We start from the raw sequence: 17,759 nt of genomic DNA, 5'->3' as shown, positions 1-17,759 counted from the left end.
AAAATGTTTTAAGAGGTAATTAGTAACTGCATCTGAGAAGAAATGTCTTCTTCTGGTGAGAAATCTAAAGAAATGACAGTTAAGCAAATGAGAACTGATGCTGAGGTCACTGCAGCGTTGAAGCCTCGAGGTTCATTCTCAACACGAGGTCCATTTGATGTTGGCAAAACTCTCAGCCACATCCTGTGAACTTCCTCTGACGATGGGGTTTTTAAAATTGTTTCAGAACAAGTAGGCAAGTGGGTCAGCGGGGCCTCTGCGTTGGTCGTGCCAGTGTTGTGCTCTTTCACAAATCCTGACTTTGTGTCGTTACGGTCTACGTTCAACTGCATGACTTGGCATGGCGCAACCTTTCCGCCATTTCATGTCAGCGAGTCCACACGCCGAGCGCTGACGTGTCCAGGAAGCTCGGCGACCACAAAATTTACATCATGAAACCACGACGCCGCTTCGACTTTACAGGAAACAGAAAGCAGTCAGACACAGTCATAATAGCACCCAGTATTGTTTTTTTTTTATTATGGTTAACAGTATGACATAAACTATATTATTCTATAATTCACATCTTATTGGCACACCAACAAAATTTACATCCAAAAATAATTCACACAAAATGCAAAAAACTAGCTCACTGTTACAGTTCACACGCGCTCCAGAAGAGCTCAGGACGAAGTGTTACTCATGACCTTTAAGATGAATTTTGGAGTGGCAGTTTGTCATCAGACCTTTTTCTAACCCTTTGGGTTGATATCGCGTCCACACTTCCTCTGTTGTGCTTTGAAAGTAGAAATACTTGAGAGTGGTGGCTGGGATCAAGCACGGTCATTATGTACATATACAAATCACGAGGAGTGGGTGGAGAGCACAGCAGCTGGAAGCTTCGCTGTGTGGCTAAATATACAGTAGGCACATCATGGAAATTTACTTTGCAAAGGTAGAACAGTCCTCAAAACATTTAAGCACACAAAGTATGATTGGCGTAAGGCCTATAAATTACGTAAAAAGAGCAAGAAGGGGCACGATAAATAATGTTAACAGCCAAGTGCATAAAATAGGTGCCCGTATTTACAGCGATACTCCTCAGACCCAACAATCTTGTGTCAGAGAAGGCTTGGTGTGCTGTGTTGGAGCTACAGCGCAGCACTGTTGCCTCCGTGGAGCGTCAGCAACGAAACAGAAACGTGTTAAAACCGAGGAATGTGACAGGGTTGTGATGGAAGCGGAGCAGTGTGTTACGGAGAAGAACGGCGAAATAAGTTTGGTGCGCTGGTGGAGTCGAGGAGAAGGTGCGAAGGTAACGATCCAGCGTGTCGTGTTGAATTTGGCCCGAGGACAACTGGGACAACTGGGACGTGCTGTACTCTCCCTCTGTGCTGCTCGGTGAACCTCCCCACCAGATCACTCTGGACTATGAGAAATGACTTTGAGATGTAACTTTGGTGTTTCCCTTCTGACGCAGGTGATTATGAAGGGATCAGTGAGCGTGTGGCGGGCCGGCTGGTGGGGAGGGGGGCAACTCACCGTCTATATCACCTCCCTGTTGTTCCTGATGGCGCAGCACAGAACCATACTGAAGATCATTCCTAGGATCTGAAAGCAGAGACATTTCAGGACAGCTTAGAAGACATTAGCAGGTTGGTTTAAAGGTAAAGTTCACCCAAAAATCAAGAGTACTTATTTTTCCTCTGACATGTGAAGATATTTATACATCTTGATTGTTTGGTGTGAGCTGCAGAGATTTGAAGAAACTGGCATCTGACCTCTCTTGAATGTAATGGAACTGGGCGACACTCAGCTTTTGGTGCTCAGACGTCAATAGCACCTGTACTTCTCGCAGGTGTCAGTGCAGGTTACATTGGAAAGCAGCAACTGTCAATTGGAAGGACGTTTGCAAGACGTCAACCAAACGCCAACGTCTCGCCAACGTCTTCCCATACTTTGTCTGCCCAGGGCACCTTCTATGCATTAACACCTGCAAGACTTGTGTTTCTTTCCGGAGGTCGTGCCCTGGTAGATAAGACGTTGTTGAGCAGTACCATGTAGGAACTACTTTCTTTCTACCGAACTACAACCACCGACCGCAGTAGGAAGGGCGCATCTCATGGACGAGAGGCTTGTGCTCGAGGCAGCATGGGATGTGATTATTAATCCTCCTTGGTTTTACTTCAGAGTTAGCTAGCTTAGTTAAGTAGCCTCACATTCATAAGCAGATGTTTCCCACATGAAACTGCTCACAACAAAGTGTAGATTTTCCTGGTAACCAGGTATTATGCTTTTCTGTGTAGAGTCTTTTTAAAGGTGTTTTTTTTCTTCTCATTTCCTTGAGCACCACCGGGCAAGTGCCAACTAGTTCCCTATGTATTTACGAGAAGTCAGACTTCTCTAGAACTGTTATCTCTGTTGTCTCCAAAACTCACACCAAAACTCACACCAAAACAACCTAGATGGACGGATAGCGCTACATGTAAGAGGAACATTTTTTAAAATGTTTGATCTTGTGCTGAGCGCCATGTAAAGAAGCACCACACCATGAAATCACTATTTTAGGTTTAAATAGTTTAAATTCAGGGTTTAGTAAATTCTCACCATGACTCCCGCAACGCCGATCCCAATGTATCCAATAATATGAAGCTTCTCGTTGAAGAAGTCTGTTATTGCAGTGAGACAGTCCTGAGAATAAACAAAAACATTCATATTATTATCAATTAAAGGTACAGTACACCATTCTGCTGTGAATTATTTCACATAAAAAAGTACCAGTAACACATGATTGACCCAACACTAAGCTGAAGCAGGTAGTTATCTTCAGACAGTGGTTTGCTGCCACCATGTGGATACTAAGTGTCACAGCAGGTGTGAGGGTTCACCTCGGTTTCCTCTGGAGCGTCTGCACAGAGGGTTGTAGACGCGTCTGATGTGGAGCCTCCGCAACAGTTCAGCTGTAAATGTAAGAAGCAAAAACAATGAGATGGTTGTGTCAGCTGCTGCAAGTCATATGAGGGAAACTTAGGTGAAGTTCGACTCACAGTTTTGTGGTAGATTAAAGCGATTGCAGTGCCGTTGGCATTGGTGACGTCGGCGATGGAGCTGCTGTAAAACTTCTGCACTTCCTCAACAATCTGATGAAGAGACACACAAACAAATCATTTCATTACATGTCTGAGATATTACCGTGTGAATAATTTGTCACTCGATGTGTCGTACCTGTTCCTTGTTTATGAATCCAAACACACCAGCGGCGATCTCTGCTCCAAAGATTATCACAAGGCAGGCAAAGAACTGCAGAACAGACAAGAGGCTCATTATCATTGTCGACTTCTAGTGAGAGCTGTTGATAAAGTGTCGGCTTGTATGGGGTTTTTTTTTATTATTGGTGAACAATTTACTAATAATTTCCTTCAACTGAGGTTGAAAGTTCACTTACCGTTCATTCAAACAGCAGTTGGACAAACAATCAAATTCCTCATAATATCCTTGGAGGAAATACGTTATATGGCTCTTATGATATGGAACGTCCATTTAATATTCATCCATTATCATGAATCATTAGAAACTTTCTCCATATTTGTCCAGTTGCTTGTTTTTCTGCAGACAAATGTCACTAAGCTTTCACCTGATGTGCACCAACTAAAAGACTTAATCAATTGAAAGTAAAACCAATCGAACTTTTATTTAATTAGTACTGAACTGCACACTGATCTTTTCAGGAAATGTAATATATTTCAATTGATTTTAATTTGTTTTACCTGTGCACTGAAATATATGAGTATTTACTGTATTCTTTTATTTCATTATCCCTGTGTTTCCTGTATTTCTTACCTGTAAATTTTAATACCTAAATCTTTTCTGTTTTGCTCTATTCTTATCTTGTACAGCACAGTGAATTGCTTTAGGTATGAAATGTGCTTGTACAAATAAAACCGCCTTGTCTGATTTGGGTGTAATTGCTTGGTAATCACCACCTACCATGACATTTCCGAATTGGTAAAATGAAGCGTTGCCATAAATCTTTGAATTACCAGTAAAGGGACATTAACGCATAAGACTCGAGTCCAAAAACTCCCCCATGAGATGCAGCGCTCTCAGCAAGCACTTCAACCCACCGATGCAAGAAGACACTGAGACTCGCGCACGGCCCCGAAACATCCAAAGAACCCGACGATCATCATCAACGCTCCTGCGCCGAGAAGGATGTACACAGCTGGGGAGAGAAAAAAGGTCGGACATATTATTATCTTCAACCAGGACATTAACAATCCTGCAAAAGAAGACTGGAATCTGATCTCAGTGTGTGGCTGCAGTTCACAGCTTGGCCTGAAGGTGGCAGCACGATCCAACTGCTTTCTACTCTTCGTTGAAAGAAGAATTCATCAAAAAGGACCGTTGTTGTGTTTGACTGCCAGCAGAAAAGTGTAGGAGGAAACTCTCTGAGTTGCCTAAAACCTCTGAATCGCCTCCCACAATTCACTCTGATTGTCGGCCTACTCCTTCAGTCAAGCCGCTCTGAGTCGAGATGAAAGAAGCCGGAAACACAAAGAGGATCTCTGTCACAAAGTTCTGCCGCTTTGGCTGAAAATAGTACCTCTTTGTCACTTTGCCTCCACTCGGTATATGGTGTATAAACTGTTATAAATCTGTAGGAAAATGTTGGAGATGGATCAGTGCTTGGTGAGTCAGTCCAGGATCTGCTGAAATTAAATATCTTCAGAGGCCATCTGTCCATTTTTGTGTTCAGTAGAACAAGATGCCGGCCTGCTGCAGGCGGGCTGCAGATCGCTGGACATCCGACCCTAAAATCTGAATTAAAGCTGATGTAGTAGCTGAGTCTGTTTGATAAATTGCGTTATTCCCAATTACTTCGACTGTCCTGCGGGGAAAAGCAGTAAAACAGAAGCCATCTGTCCTGTAAAAGAAGACAAATCTAATATTCAAGGGTTTGATCGCTGCAGAGTCAGACTACATCCCCCAACATCCCCGCTCCCCATGAGCCTGGATGTCGTCACCTCCTCTGTCTGCTCCCCTGCTCCCAGCCCTCACTACTGGGCCCGGCACACTGTAACCATACACCGGCCCGGTCTCTGAGGCCCCTGCTAAGGGTCTAATCAGTGACATAGACAGCAACCATCGCAGCAATTTAATTAATCCACATGGGGGGGTTGCAAGCTGTTGTTTTCCTACTGAGGAGGTAAAGACGAGGTGAATAGACGGCCGGGAGCCAGGGATACGCTGCCTCAAAGAAAAGGGAGTCAGCAACGGAAAATATCAACAGGCCAAGGCATTTTCTACTGTATATACAAAGTGTCGACACAGAGCCGATGTTGGCTGCTGATGTTTTCCATCGCTTGATCACAGACGTGAATACGCGCTGCTGTTACTGCAGCACTTCCAGGTGAAACCCAGCAGACAGCTACACTCCACGCTTGTTAAAGAACATATTAGTGAGCGTAAACAGCTCTTCCTCTCTTCAGTCATCTCGTATGTGAACCTAAAGGCTGTTTACGCGCACAGAGCAACAAAGGTGACAGAATGGAAAGTGATTCACCCTCGGGGAATGCTGCCACTTTGCCTTGTTATGGTATCACACGCTGTTCGCACCCTTGTTCTTTGCGAGAGGTGAGTGCAGCTCCGCCAGGCTGCTCGGGAGGCTCGTGACGATGATATCTGTTTTGTTGCTAAGGCTCCGCTGGAAGACGATCGATCCTCGGCAGGATCAGCAGGACGGGGAAATTAAACGGGTGGAACTGAGCTCGGACTGGCCCGGCAACCGAAAATGAAAGACTGTTGTGCCCACAACTTTGTAGAGACTTGTCTCCACCATCTCAGATCAAGATTTTGCACGCTACATAGCGCTGGAGGAGAAGAGGTGGACTCCATGTGTGCGTCACTGATGCTCAGTGCTCTAACACAGTCACAGTGTGAAGATCCCGACCTCACTGTCATCACCATCTTAACACAGACACAAATGTAAAAAATGCTATGTGTTGGTGTGTATATAATTAACTGTATATATGTTCTGTGTAGCATGAAGGAGTTTAGGAGCTTTCATTTCATTAGGCAACCCTGTGTAGTATAATGACACATGAATCACCTTGAAGTTGAACTTTGAACCTTATCAAGTGTTTCAAAAGACATTTCAAAATGTCAGAATATTGTGTATTGTGATACAGCCTAAAAATATTGCAGTGTGATTACAAGGCCACCTTGCCTAGCCCTGTAGTTGTAAGTAAAACGTTTCCTTAAATGTTTGTAAGAAAAGATGATTATAGTCTAATTCCAAACTTTTTCCAAGATTTCAGCTTTACAAAGGATGTATTAATGTATTTTCAAATCACGTTGGGATCTTGGATGAGCTCTTTAAAAGCCCTTTTATAAAAAGGGTGAGCAGATAATGACAGAATTTTCATTTTTTGGGGGGTGAACGGTTCCTTTTAAATATTTGCATGTCAAATTAAAACCAAACTGAAGAAAAACTATCTCACTCCGAGTAGTTTGCATAAACAGACGACTGTGAGAAACATGCCTCAATAACATCCTGATTAATCTTGTATGCTGAGCACGAAAGCATAACTGTCCAGTTTACACTCTGTTTTAAAGAAAGAAATAAACACGACTAAGAGTTCACTTCTTCCTCTAACACTGGCACATTATAAAGATGCTCTGTGTGGTAAGGCTTAATGACTGCTACTTGAAGGGGTCTCCAGGACCGACTCCTGTCACCTGCCCCACCCAACCTGCTCCTCATGTCCTGAGGGAGGCAGCCAGTTCCATGAAACGCAGCACAGCAGAGAGCTGATGAAGTGAAGTCACCATTTTAGGTCATGGTCTAAACGGGAGTAACAAGAATAGGCTTCATTCTGATCATCTGCTCCTACGCAGCGCGAGGGAGAGAGGGCCTATTGTATGAGCACTGCGACGCTACTACACACTGAAGGGGTGTTTGTATCGTCTTCTGCACGTTTTAATCACATACCGCGTGTTTTATTCTGAGCTCTGCGGAGGAACTCTTCATTCGATATCGATTATCAGCCACCTGAACGTGTAATGAACTTAACAGGATGTTTCAGAGAGGAGACGGAGCTGTTCATCCATCAGTAAGAGTCTCTGGTCTACTTGTTTTTGTTGGAGCGCCTCTGATTGATCAGCTTGTATTGTTCCAGCGAAAGGAAAACTCAAATCAATATTTGTAAACACGAGCGATTCTCTCCATAACTCATAAGCCAGAGCCGTTACACTAATGGTGCCTTTCAATCATCGTTTGACATGTGCTCTCTCTCACTTCCCCTCAGCATGTCGCGCCATATTTCATGTGAGTGAAGCGAGGTTATAAACGATGGTAAAAAACCACTCAACCGCTTCAACGGTGCGTTGTGCAGAGGAAGTAATGAAACATCACCATGCGTTGAGGGTCAGATGCATCAGATAAGCGTTCATTACTGCTCAGTGACACTTGCAGCCCCTCAAAGTTAACCTGGCAGAAGGGAATCCCCCCCCGGGAAGTTCACAATAGTTTTTTTTTCATGACTATTATAGCGTGTCATAAACCACGGAGTCACGTGATGCCCTGTGTTTTCTGAAGGGGACAGAAACATCTTGAAGCATCATTCAAAACTGTCCTCTACGTTCTGACTTTTCATTACAATTAATGAGCACCAAACCATTTAAATTCTGCAACAGAAATCAAGTTTAAGCTGTTTTGCAGCCGATAAACCATCTTTATATCATCACTTGTATGAAAAAAGCTGCAGACAATATCTGAATAATGTATTACTGTTAATAAAAGGATGTTGCTGAAGACAGAAACCCGAGAACATCCAACAGTTAGTCAGAATAAAACAAATACATGAAATCATTTCATTTTGTATCTTGCAGCGTATTTCATGATCTGTGGATGTGTGAGTGTGGAGGCTGCACGTACCTATGAAGAAGGTGTCGGGGGCACCGTCACCTGTCAGCAGCTCCACCGTTTCTGGGTCAAACCTGAGCCAAAGTCCCACAGCCAACACCAACAGGCCCGACAGCTAAGGAGCGATCAAATATATCATCATTAATCAGGTCATAACTACATACTTTTTGACTTTTCTGAATAAAAAAAATCCCATTTTTTATTCTCATTGAAAACTTGGCTCTTGAGTTTTCCCAGGAATCTCCTCACAGTTGAACCCTGAATGAGCCATCGGGTGTTTTTGTCTCTGGCTCTTGTTGATTAAGATTCAGGAGGTGCTTCTCTCTTGTCTTTGTCCTGTCACTAAAGTGGTTCTTGATGCTCACAGCCCGGTTTTCTTCTTCTGGTTATTCTAAACAAACTCCTGACAGAAATGTTAATAACGTCACCGCTCGAGCAACTTGCAGCTTTAGACTCATTTAGACTCTCAAACAGATCATCAGCAGCACATGTGGCCGACAGAACAATCTCTGTGTCAGTCAAAATTGTGAGGAATAAGTTTGACTTTGGTGTTTATATGTTGAAGTATAGACAAAGTTGAAGAACAGAATATCAAGTGTCACAACATTACACAAGGACATCCTCGCTGCCCGGGCAAGAAGGACCAGAAATAAACCAATCGATTAAAACCAGGAGTCACCCTGGGAAAGTTAATCCCTCTGACCTTCTGCACACACCGAACTACCTTCATTTGGATTAGCCTGACGATGTTAGGCTGTGTATTAGTGTAGATGGATATGGGATGATAAGTATTGACAAACGCTCGTGACACAGATATGTGACAGAGACAGACTATGTTACAGTTTATTCACAAGTGAATTAAAAAAGTAACTTTCACTGAGAATTTTATAATGATTAAAAAAAACAGAAGCATCTTTTTCTGCATAATGAACGACCTATACACCGATACACTTTATCTGTGACACGCAAAGATCAGTAATATTGGCTGACCAATATATCTGTCAGACTTGAACTGACAACAGTTCGAAAATTAAATTAAAACCCATGTGTGTCTTTATCTCATATATCAGAAATGACGAGGATCCAATCATTGCAACCTTTTCAGCCTTTTTACAGTGAAAAATAACTAATTCTCGGAGGAAAACGCTAATCAAAGCTGTTTAGTCTTTGATTTCTTTTCTTGGCCACGGCGGCTCGGCTCTCACTGTTGCCAGGGAGCTGATGTGAAAAAGCCTGGGAGAGGAAGACTCGAACACTCTGTAACGGCGTCCTCTTATCACCATATGGACCATCAGAATATCTGACCGGCAGCACCACCGCATCAGTGGTCTCTCTCCCATGGTGCATTTCAGCCACAGGCTGTGCCAGCCTCACAGTGCCTTGGTGATGTAACTCACACTGGCTCTGCACCCCAAAATGACAGCGTACTGTAGACGCCCCTCCTGGCTCCGGCCACAACAGCTCTGCTTTCAGTCCCGAAGCTCCTCAACAAAGAGGCCGCTGTCCGTGTGCGTGACACAAGTGATCGTCTTACAGAGCACAGATGAGTCGATTCAGCCGCTCACATCCATATATACTGCATCAATTAGCAGTAAAACATGAGCATCCAGAGCTGAAACACTTGGTCAGTTGATCGGGGGGGGGGGGGGGGGGGGTAAAAAATTAATTTTTAAATTTTTTGTTTTAAAGCAAATATGCCAAACATGTCTTCATTCAAGCTCGTCAGTATGTCTTATCTGACGATGAATCAAATCTTTTGGGGTTTTAGACTGTTTTTCAGAAAAATATAGCATCACTTTCAGCTACAGGAAATTGTAAAACATGTATGCAAATCCTGCAATCTGAAGTTGGAGGGAGCATAAACAAATGAATTTGGCACTGATGTTGTTCTCTAGTGGATCTCAGCCGAGGAGTCAGGACCCCCTGTGGGCTGCAGAACAAATCTGCAGAGTCGTGAGATGATTAACTGAACAGGAGCCTTTCAGACTTTTTCAGACACTTTTCTTAGATTTTTTAAAATTATCTTGAACTCCAGTCTAATGCTGCCAAGCTGGAAAAAGAAAAACAGAACAGAGCTAAAAGTTTATTGTTATGACTAGTTGTTTTTTATGTCCTGATAATATATTTTCACATTACCAATTATAAATACTACACATAATGAGAAAATATAATGTAATAAAAACATGAAAATATCTTTTTTATTATGTGCAAATATCTTGCTATGATGTCATATAGTGTGAAAGTACCTTGTCATACTCATGTCGTATCATATTATAACGTGCAAATGTCTTGTTATAACGTGATATAATGTAAAAATATATTGTTACAATATGATATAATGTAAAAATACCTTGTTATAATGTGCAAATATCTTTTTATAACAACACATTATTCATATTTTAACATGACACTGATCCATTTGTCCTTTCTGGCCTGGTAGCAGCACACTTCTGTACTTTTGGGGCTCTAAAATCATTAAAATAAAACAATCTGAGGGGGGATGATCTGTCTTACATCCTTCAGTTGAACTGGTTTGCATATGTACACCACCTGTGTGGATGGATCCCACGCTTTTGGAAAAACCAAATCCCTAAACTATTTCAACCAAATGAATATCCCATAATAAGGAGACCTGAGGTACTGCACAGAAAACCGAAAGAGAATCCAGCCACAGGTGACTTCATCTGCAGCACAACAGCCCAAAGCAAATCCCTGCTGTGATGTGCCCAAAACAGATTAACCCTGTGTGTGCAATAAACACCCTCACACACCCTGAAAACCTGCAGCAGGAAAAAGTCACAGCACAATGTAAAAGCCACGGGAAAGCATCTGAACAGTGGGTGTGTTGGAAAAGTAGCAACACACTGCAGCTCCACCACAGTACATTACTTACTCCATAAATCAACGTGAGGCTTAAAGGAGTTTGTGGTTTACAGGCTCTCAGTTGATTTACTCATTAATTATTAAAACATTTTACAGCTAGGGGAGACTTTAAGAGCTGTAGGATGAGGTATTACTGCTGAACGGTGGATTTAAATGAAAAGAAGGCGACTGATAACATTAATAAGTATTGATTTGAGAGTGTAAAGACACGCAGTTGTGGGTCAGAGGGAGCAGTCTGCAGGATTAACGAACCCAGGTTAATTTTAAAAAACAAAAAAACCCCATCGGACTTTTATCAGCAGGCAGGACAAACAACCTGCAGTGTGTTGAACATGTAAACACCTCAAAAAGGCGGAGCACTGACAGGTTTTCCACATGCAAACACAGGCAGGATAGGTATTTAAATGGAATAGGTCAAACATTTATCCGCTCCTATAATAAAAAGATAAAAGATGACCCGGCTGCAGACATAAAAACACACAAGGCGATATTCAAAAATAGCAATAACGTTGTTTCCATGCACACCGCTCCACTCACCCAGAAGATGAAGTTGAACACGAAAAGCAGATATTTCACGCATTTCATCCCTCCCTGCACTTTGCTCATGATGCCACCTGATTTGTCGCTATCTCCGGTCTGAACGCGTGTCTGTTCGCTTCTTCCAGTTGGACATCAACCATGAAATGATGCTGCTGACCTGCTCCCGCTATATCCAAACATGCGCACAACCCGCTGCACAGACAGACACACACACATACAGACACACACACAGACAGGAGGACGGACAAGGCGGGCGGGCTGAGCTGAGCTGAGCTGAGCAGGGCTGGATGCTTCGCACGCCGCCTCGCACCGCCCATCGGCTTGTAGATCGTGTGGCGAGGTGCCGGAGTGGGCTTCAGGGACCAGGCGGGACCCGGCGGGGGAGCTCCAGGTTGTCACTCAATAGCATTAACAAGGAGTGGTTCATTTCGGTCTGTAATATCACTCCTTGAGTTCGACACAGTTTTGATAAGGGTGTGTTTGGACAAATATTTCCTCATTTAAATAACGTTTATCTTAAAGTATAAATAGACAACTTTTCAACCCCCCCTCCAGTGTTTCTCTTTGGTATTGCCTTTGGCGCTGAAGACAGCTAGCAACCCAGCTACTGTCTAATGTTAAACTTTAGACTCTGAAGCGAAACAACCATAAAACTCCCAATTTTGACACAGAAACCCAGATGTCAGTGCTATGAAAAGGCAGAGGTTAACACCTGGTTGTGTAAATAAGTAGGCAGGTTTTGTTTCCTACTGAACTAGCATAGCTGGTTTAATCTGAAGACACGTTTTAAAAAGGGGGAGCAGACTTTGACACAACACCGATACTCTCTATAAATGAATTCCCTCCTCTATTTCCACTATGAATAAGGTTTTGTCCAGTAAACCTCATTTGTAGACATGATATCTGAGGAAATACCAAATGATGTAAGGTATTAAATATCTATATGTGCTCGTGCGATGTGAAACTGTTGTAGAAACACCACCTGTTACCAGTTACTATTTTTTTTTTTTTTTGCTATATTTATTAGCCCAGGCCTTGAATTGATTGGTTTAAACAGCTTGCTCAAAGAAAATGTATTTCCTATATATGTAGATCTGATATATTAACATTTTCTAAGCACCATTTACAACTGCTTGTGTATTTTATTTTGCTTTGTATTAACATTTTCTACAAAGAGTACAAAGACGAAAAGGGGTTTATTTTATTGGATTTGGTGAGAAATATGGTCCAATAACTGCTGCAACTTTCCTGTATAGATTGACTCATATGGATGTTTGTGTGGATCCTGTGTGGCCTCCCTAACCCATCTTGTCGCAATTAACAGGAAGTGGAATTGTATTTATGTGATATTCTGTCAATGCAATTTATAACTTGTGATTTTGTTCTGTTCTGTACAAGCAAATTCTATAGCAACATCTTTTGCCTGTCTGTCCGTCCTGTGAGAGGGATCCTTCCCCTGTGGCTCTTCTTGAGGTTCCTTCTATCAAGGGTTAGGGTTAGGGCTCTTCCTCATATCAGTGTGTGTTATGTAAATATGAGAACTTGTGTACAGTATGCACCTGACATGGCCTGAGATTAGTGACTGACACGGTTATGAGAAGATGTATCAAGGCCTTGGACAAGATTTTTAAGTAGTTACTCCAAAATAATTTTTACTAGAAACAAAGTATAGACTGAAAATAATTCTTCAAAAAAGATTTTGTTTCAAAGAATTCTTCGCATTGTCAAGAAAATAACCGTGAAGGGGCCAATTCTGAATCCTACATCATGACCATTTTAACATTTTAATTTTTGTTGGTTGGTCCATTATTGTGGTCCATGATGAAATATCTCAGATATCAACCAATGGACTGGATGCTATGTAACATGATAGCTATATTCAGGGCACCCTCATGTCTTTGGTGATCCTTCAGTTTTTCCTCTCTGGTGCCACCATAAGTCATGACATTTAAAATGATCATCAACTGCTGGGACAATGCTATGATACTTGGTTCAGACAGTCATGTCTCCACAGGGCCGGCTGTGGCTCTAGCATGCGTGTTGTTATTGGAAGGTTACTGGTTCCAATCCCCTGGCCAGTGTGTCAAAGTGTCCTTGGGCAAGATACTGAATCCCAAACTACTCCTGATGTGCTGGTCGGCACGTTGCATGTCAGCCAATTCCATCAGTTTGTGAATGTGTATGTATAAATCACTGTAAGTCGCGTTGGACAAAAGCATCTGCCAAATGCCCAACATGTAACTGTCTTCCTCAAAATGAACTGCAATAACTTCAAATATTTAATCATTTGTTCTAAATTGATCTTTTTCCACTCCTCTTTTATGACCGAATGCCTGCAAAACTAGTGACATTCACATCTGCCTCTGCTGTACTTTACTGCTGATTATTAGAGAATGTTAGCATGCAAAATTAGATAGTGAACATGGTATGTTAGCATGTATGAGATGCTTATATTTAGTTCAAAGCAACGCTGTAGAGCTCATTTGTATTATTTTGTGAGGACAGGATATAAGCTCCACAATATGTATGTATGTATAAGGTAATCTACATATACAAACACATTTTTTAAAATCTTTTGCATCTTAAGCACGTAATGATTTATGTGCACAAGATAAAAAAAGAAAATCTTTCAGGATGTATTTTTTTTTTGTATAGATCTAAAATGCAAAATAATATATGAACCAAAACCAAGGACATGACTTCTGTGTGCTTCATATAGCAACAGATTGCAGTGCTGAGTCTGTAGAGTTACATGTCACAGCAAATAATATTTATTACTGTCTGTCTAATTCTTACATGTACGCATGCAGAGTATTGTAGTCTTGCTTCGCCCACTGAATGTAAGCCAGTTCCTGTGAACGTACGGAGCGTCACCAAAGCTCTTCTGTGTCTTCTCTGCGGGCCGGAGGGGGTCAGCTCGGGTTCAACGGCTCTGACAGTCGAGCTTCTCATGTTTGTGCTTCCTTTGTTTGCTGCATTGATGTGGGAGGGAAACAGCGACCCCCTGTTTGTCTGCCAGAGTATCTGTGAGGATCAGTCCGGGTGGATCATGAGACACATCACATCACATCACTGCCTACATCCTCTTCATATCACATGACAACTATGGCAAAATGATGATAGGATCCATTTATAATAGATAGATAGATAGATAGATAGATAGATAGATAGATAGATAGATAGATAGATAGATAGATAGATAGATAGATAGTGAGCACCATGTTGAATTACAAATGATTAATAGTTTCCATGTAACCCTGAATAAGATCACTGAACTGCATCAATGTTAACCTCATATGACTCTGGTCATCCAATCCTGTCTTGAATCCAGAGCTGTAATTATCACAGTGGAAGTACACCCATACTGAAACCATATCCTCTGGGTATAATTGAGTCAAGATCCCATTATCCCTTCCACTGCCGCCCTCTCCTCACCCTCCTCGCCCCCCCCACTTCTGTGCTTGATATGTAAATGTGGAGCAATAATGTAACCCGATCTCCATATGGTGCAACTATGAGTCATCCTTAAGATCCGAGACATATCAGAGATGGAGAGACAGGGACTTGTTCAATCATGGCTGTCAGTTAATCATACATAACAGGCCAAGGTCATTTTTGAAATAAGAACAAAATATATTTTTGGGTGATTATCGTGAAATCTAGGACCTGTAACTAATTGATGAACAATTCAATTCAGTGGTCTTCACAGTTAGTATCATCATCTGAAATACGGGAACATTTAGTAAATGACTAGGACTGCACAGATACACTGTAGTATTATGGGACTGAATATTCACTCATGACAATGTCTCCATCTAGTGGACACACTGAGAAGAGTAAACACAGTCTGTAGCTGTAGTTTGATTATGCTGGTTAATATGGGGGAAGTTTCTTTGTTGCAGATTCTCTGAATTTATTCTGGTATTGTTGTCACTTATTGATACCAACTGCGTTTTTCTTGCATTTCAAAAAGTTAGCATAATCACCATTATTATTAAGCCACTGTCAGCTTTTCGTCAGCTCATTTAAATCAGGACTTTTTCAGGACATTACCTTTTCCTATCGCCAATGATAAGATAAATTAATTTCTTAAAATCTGTTGATTGACTCCGTTTTCAAACTATTTATTTCCTTCCTGTTGTTGTTTATTGTCTTTTACATGCATGTTTAAATCTCTAACTCTTTAATTGCTGTTCTATCTTAATGTCTTTTTCATTATTATTATAGTCTCTACTTGTTTTGATGCTTGGATAAATTAATTTGGTTTTGTCTCAAAATATTACGGTCACACAAAGGCACATTCTTTCTCTTTAAATTAAGCTTTGTCTGAATAGTAGCTGCCTATTGTCTAAACTGATGTCAAACCTACCTGCTTTCTAAGGTCTGCACCTGTATGTAGGACTCGTGCTGATTCTTCTTGTAACAAAAAAGGTGTGAAAACATATTATCATTGTTAAGATGATATTAGACTGTTTTACGGTGGTCTTTCAAACATGAGCTGCGTTTGGGTACATTGACGACATACACGTCATAGAAAGGAATACGGAGCACAAAGAAGATGTGCTCTTTTGTCCGAGTACACCACCTGAGCTATGAACTCACTATGACGCATGCGCAGTCCACATAATCGCTAACTAGCTTTTAGCTTTCTTGCTAGCTAGCGTCCGTACTTCTCGTAACGTAAGTAACGTTTCTTCGTGTTGCTTTTGAGTCTGTGAATGCATGAACGCGTAGGTAATGACAGCAACCTGATATATATCGTATATTGTGTTCATATCAGATAGAATTAAGTTTTATCTCAAGGCGTGTCCCCGGCTCTGACCACTAGAGAGCAGTGCTGTATTGTGTTTCCAGGCGGTGCTGTGGAGCAGAGGCAGATGTCAACAAACAGCAGCAGTAAAACAAACAAGTGTTGTTTACAGTCGACAGGTAGGCAACACAGAAGGGAACACTTATCCTAAAAGTTTTTAAGAAAAATAATTCTTCTTTGTCTCCTTTTCCACTCTTTTCCCACTCTCTGAACTCCCATCAGACATCTTAAATGTCAGCTGTGATCCAACACTGGGCCGTGAGCCTTAAAGGACTTACTACTGATACCGGCTGTCTGCCTCGGGTACACTGTGTTATGCTGCTGACTACACTGAAATGTCACTGCCAAAACAAAGAAAATGGCAAGCCATGATATTATAAACCAGAGTTACCCTGATGAATCAGACAATCTCATTTATGTTTCTTCCCCCCCCCTTTTTTGCTTCGCATCAATGTCGAATCCAGAGCAGGAAAGAAAACACTGAGTGAAGCCAAAACACCATATTACTCAAGCAGTATGGGTTTTCTCTTGGTTTTCCATTCTAGGCCAAAACTGCCTGTTTGTGTCGAAAGGTTACTCAGTTTTTCTGGAGAAACGAGAGGCTTACCGTCCACACAATAAACCTCATAAGACACACAGTGTATGTATGGATGTGTTTAATAAATAACAATATCAATAACAACATTTTAACAAAGGTTTTTTTTTTTGCTTATATCAGACCTGGGTCAATTTGTATTTCCAGAATTTGTGGGTTGCGTCACCTGGGGTGAGTGTTATATGCTATAGGACAATATGATGGTTGGCAGACGAATACTATGATTAGCATGATTGTGTTGTGCTGCCAAAACTCTTCAGGGGATGTTGCTCTGCCACCAGCCAGTGGTTTCAAGGTTTATGACAGGTTTAAACCCATGCTGTCTTCTAAGAAAATCACACAGTCTCTTAAACACCATTGCTGTGTCTTTAGAAGCTGCAGTTTGAAAACCAGTGACGGTCACCTTAATGACACGTCAGGTCATCACAGCTGAGCTTCAGGCTAAAGCTGCTGCAAAAGCTGACAATATCTAGACGTTAAACGATGAAACACACACACAAGTTAGTGTTTTGTTTTTTTTTTCTACATTTTCTTCCCTTGCAGATAATCATTAGCAGAGTCAGACAGCTGAAACTAATTTCCTCTCAATTACAGTTTTACAATTTTCCAAGTCTGAATCACCCGTGACCATGTGCGGCGGCTCTTGTGAGGTAACTAATCATGCAGTTTGATTTTGGCTCAACTGTAATGAAGTACATATCTAGAGATCCCTTGCATGGCCATGGTGGAATTTTTATTGGAAAATTTTGCAGCGCTTCATGAAAGATTGAGAATTCCTTCTAATCTGCAAAGTAAGGCTGAGCTTTGTTGTGATATATTAATGTCTGTCCTTCAGGGGAAATAGAAAGGTTGTCACACAGTGTTGAGTCAAGGGCACCATAAAAGTCATTCACTTTCACCCATACTTTCCATCTGAAAAGAAATGTGCCTTTCTACTTAAACATGTTCAACATTTCAGATCCAGAGAACTCTTTACCTGGAAAGGAGTCAGAGAAAGATCCAGATGACGGCAGCACAGAAACAGAGGT

The 17,759-nt window shown here is 41.7% G+C and overlaps 2 protein-coding genes across 12 annotated transcripts in view; one reads left to right on the top strand and one right to left on the bottom strand.

The window, feature by feature from the left end:
- Window positions 1-489: 489 nt before the first annotated feature.
- Window positions 490-11,662, bottom strand: tspan2a (tetraspanin 2a). 2 transcript variants are annotated; one of them, XM_037102478.1, is made up of 9 exons: window positions 11,324-11,662; window positions 7,916-8,018; window positions 4,104-4,201; window positions 3,205-3,279; window positions 3,027-3,119; window positions 2,868-2,939; window positions 2,587-2,670; window positions 1,522-1,590; window positions 490-1,408 (listed from the first exon to the last, which is right to left on the bottom strand). In XM_037102478.1, the coding sequence occupies exons 1-8, from the start codon at window positions 11,390-11,392 to the stop codon at window positions 1,525-1,527; spliced, it is 660 nt and encodes a 219-aa protein (XP_036958373.1). In that variant the 5' UTR covers window positions 11,393-11,662; the 3' UTR covers window positions 490-1,408; window positions 1,522-1,524. The 2 variants fall into 2 exon arrangements, with proteins under 2 accessions (XP_036958373.1, XP_036958372.1); XM_037102477.1 differs by having other exon boundaries at window positions 490-1,590; window positions 11,324-11,661.
- Window positions 11,663-15,924: 4,262 nt separating this feature from the next.
- The window catches only part of LOC119021502 (potassium voltage-gated channel subfamily A member 2), a 78,291-nt gene continuing 76,456 nt past the window's right edge, over window positions 15,925-17,759 (top strand). For 8 of the 10 annotated variants that reach the window (XR_005075611.1, XR_005075613.1, XR_005075615.1 and 5 more), the window contains exons 1-3: window positions 15,925-16,006; window positions 16,107-16,255; window positions 17,104-17,757. The gene's annotated coding sequence lies outside the window, so the exon portion shown is untranslated. Of the gene's footprint in view, window positions 16,007-16,106; window positions 16,256-17,103; window positions 17,758-17,759 lie in introns of those variants that run through there. The other 2 variants (XM_037101828.1, XM_037101827.1) reach the window with 2 other exon arrangements.

This window comes from Acanthopagrus latus, chromosome 6 (genome assembly GCF_904848185.1).
Source record: "Acanthopagrus latus isolate v.2019 chromosome 6, fAcaLat1.1, whole genome shotgun sequence".
Classification (NCBI taxonomy): Eukaryota; Metazoa; Chordata; class Actinopteri; order Spariformes; family Sparidae; genus Acanthopagrus; species Acanthopagrus latus.
Note: the sequence above shows the minus strand (reverse complement) of the source record. Positions and strands in the feature narration are given on the sequence as shown.